A 1,821-nucleotide genomic window follows, 5' to 3' on the forward strand; every position below is an offset into this window, starting at 1 on the left:
GTTTTATTATAAGGCCAAAACCTTTATAATTAGAAACACCCGCCGTTTGGTTTCTAATCCTGCAGACGAGCCAAAGTGAATGGCTGGTTAGCCGGTGGCTAATAGCCACACGTTCCACGTCGAACATTGAGATGCGCTCCGAGACAAATTTTGTCATGGCCCATGCATGACTCATGGGAAAGCGCAAAGCGTTTTGCACTGCTGGCCAGTGGCCACGGCTTCGCCGCAGACAGGTGGGGGACAGATGGCTGGCGCTGCCTGGTAACCGGTACAGGCTGTACTACAGCACAGTACATGTAGATTCGCTCGTTGACACCGTTTGAAGATTGCCCGGGACGACGACAAAGCTTTTCGTGAAGATTTGGCTCGGTCCCTGTCTGCCGAGCATACTCCGACGCAGTTTATTAATACCGGTACTGTAACGCGCTCTTGGACGGAAGAAGCGCGTGGCAAGTGCAATTTTTTTGGCTCAACAACGACGGCACACTGCAAATAATGGAGAGGCTCTGCAGGCGATGACTGCGGAATCGATCGCCCCGAGATGAGCGTGGCTGCATACAGTATGTGTTTGCCGCGCCAGACCGACGCCATGAAAAATCGCCACAAGAAAACACCGATATTTTGGTTTTGATGAACAACTCAAGAAATCTGTAGAATCCAACATTACATGAAAGCACATTACATGTTTTAAAACTTTCAATTATTTTTTGCGTTCAACATTTTCCCACAATGAACCCCATTACGGGTCAAGGTGGCATACGGTGTTGTACTTTTTTTAAGTTGGATGAAAATATTCGATAATGATTGCCGGGCCTCGTTTATTTCGCTCGCGTCGGGGAATGCACTCTGACAGAACTGTTTGGAACTCTGCGGCAAGAACACCATTAAACTGTAGGAGGACCCTGGAATCTCGGCCAATGAGCTTCCGTTCGGCCAATAAGCCCTCTTCTTGCAATCGTTTGGGCAACAGACCGACCGATTTAATTAAGAGCTTTCACAAAATACTGTATAGGTATCACGGCGCTAGTGTTCATACAATAATTGTTGCTACTATACTGTAACCTGGAAATATTTCATCAAAAGCTTCCCACAAAAATAGACTTTATTTTCTGAACCTCTAGAGGCCTTGATTTCCAAATATTTGATTCAGTGCAAAAAGTCTTAGCCAAAAAAGTGAGACAGAAGGAATCCATGCTTCAACAGCTCAGAGACGAGCCTAAAATGTCGCTTGGCAACCAGCAGCAGGCATCTCATTTCACTTTTGGAAGCGACTCGCTCTAACGCCCCCTGATCTCTCAAAATGACGGCGCTACTTGTAAAAAGCTCGTGGAAACAGCACGAGCCTGCCCTACCCGTCGATGACATCCTGCCCGACAACCAGCTACAGGAGGCGCGCGCCTGGACCCACAAGCTTCGCCACGGCGAGAGCACCAGCAAGAGTCCCAAGCCCACTGACGCCGTCCTCTCGCCCACGCAGACAAACAAACCCATAGTGGTCGAGACCAGCAGCAAAAAGCACCGATTCTCGCTGCGACGCCTCTTCAAGCACGAATACCTTCATGGACAGGGAAGAAATCCTGCCTTCGTGCCGCCTGTGCCCAATCCTACGGACTTCCTTACTCGCGAGCGCCACGGCGGCGTAACAGTCAGCGGCAAACGCGTGCCCTTCACACGTGACGCTCACAAGCGCAGGAAAAAGACATCGAAGCCCCTTCCACGCATCAATGAGGACCGCGCGCTCGTGCCGGTGAGCTCATCTGTGGAGGCCTACCGTCGCCGGGCCTACTACCCGGCCAAGAACGAAAAATTCAAGAAATGAGG

The 1,821-nt window shown here is 50.2% G+C and overlaps 1 protein-coding gene across 1 annotated transcript; it reads left to right on the top strand.

Moving 5' to 3' along the window:
* Nucleotides 1-1,267: 1,267 nt before the first annotated feature.
* On the top strand, nt 1,268-1,821 carry PITG_21786 (uncharacterized protein; the record flags this gene model as incomplete). Its single annotated transcript, XM_002894741.1, has 1 exon — nt 1,268-1,821. The coding sequence occupies one exon, from the start codon at nt 1,301-1,303 to the stop codon at nt 1,817-1,819; it is 519 nt and encodes a 172-aa protein (XP_002894787.1).

This window comes from Phytophthora infestans, genomic scaffold (assembly GCF_000142945.1).
Source record: "Phytophthora infestans T30-4 supercont1.531 genomic scaffold, whole genome shotgun sequence".
Classification (NCBI taxonomy): Eukaryota; Oomycota; class Peronosporomycetes; order Peronosporales; family Peronosporaceae; genus Phytophthora; species Phytophthora infestans.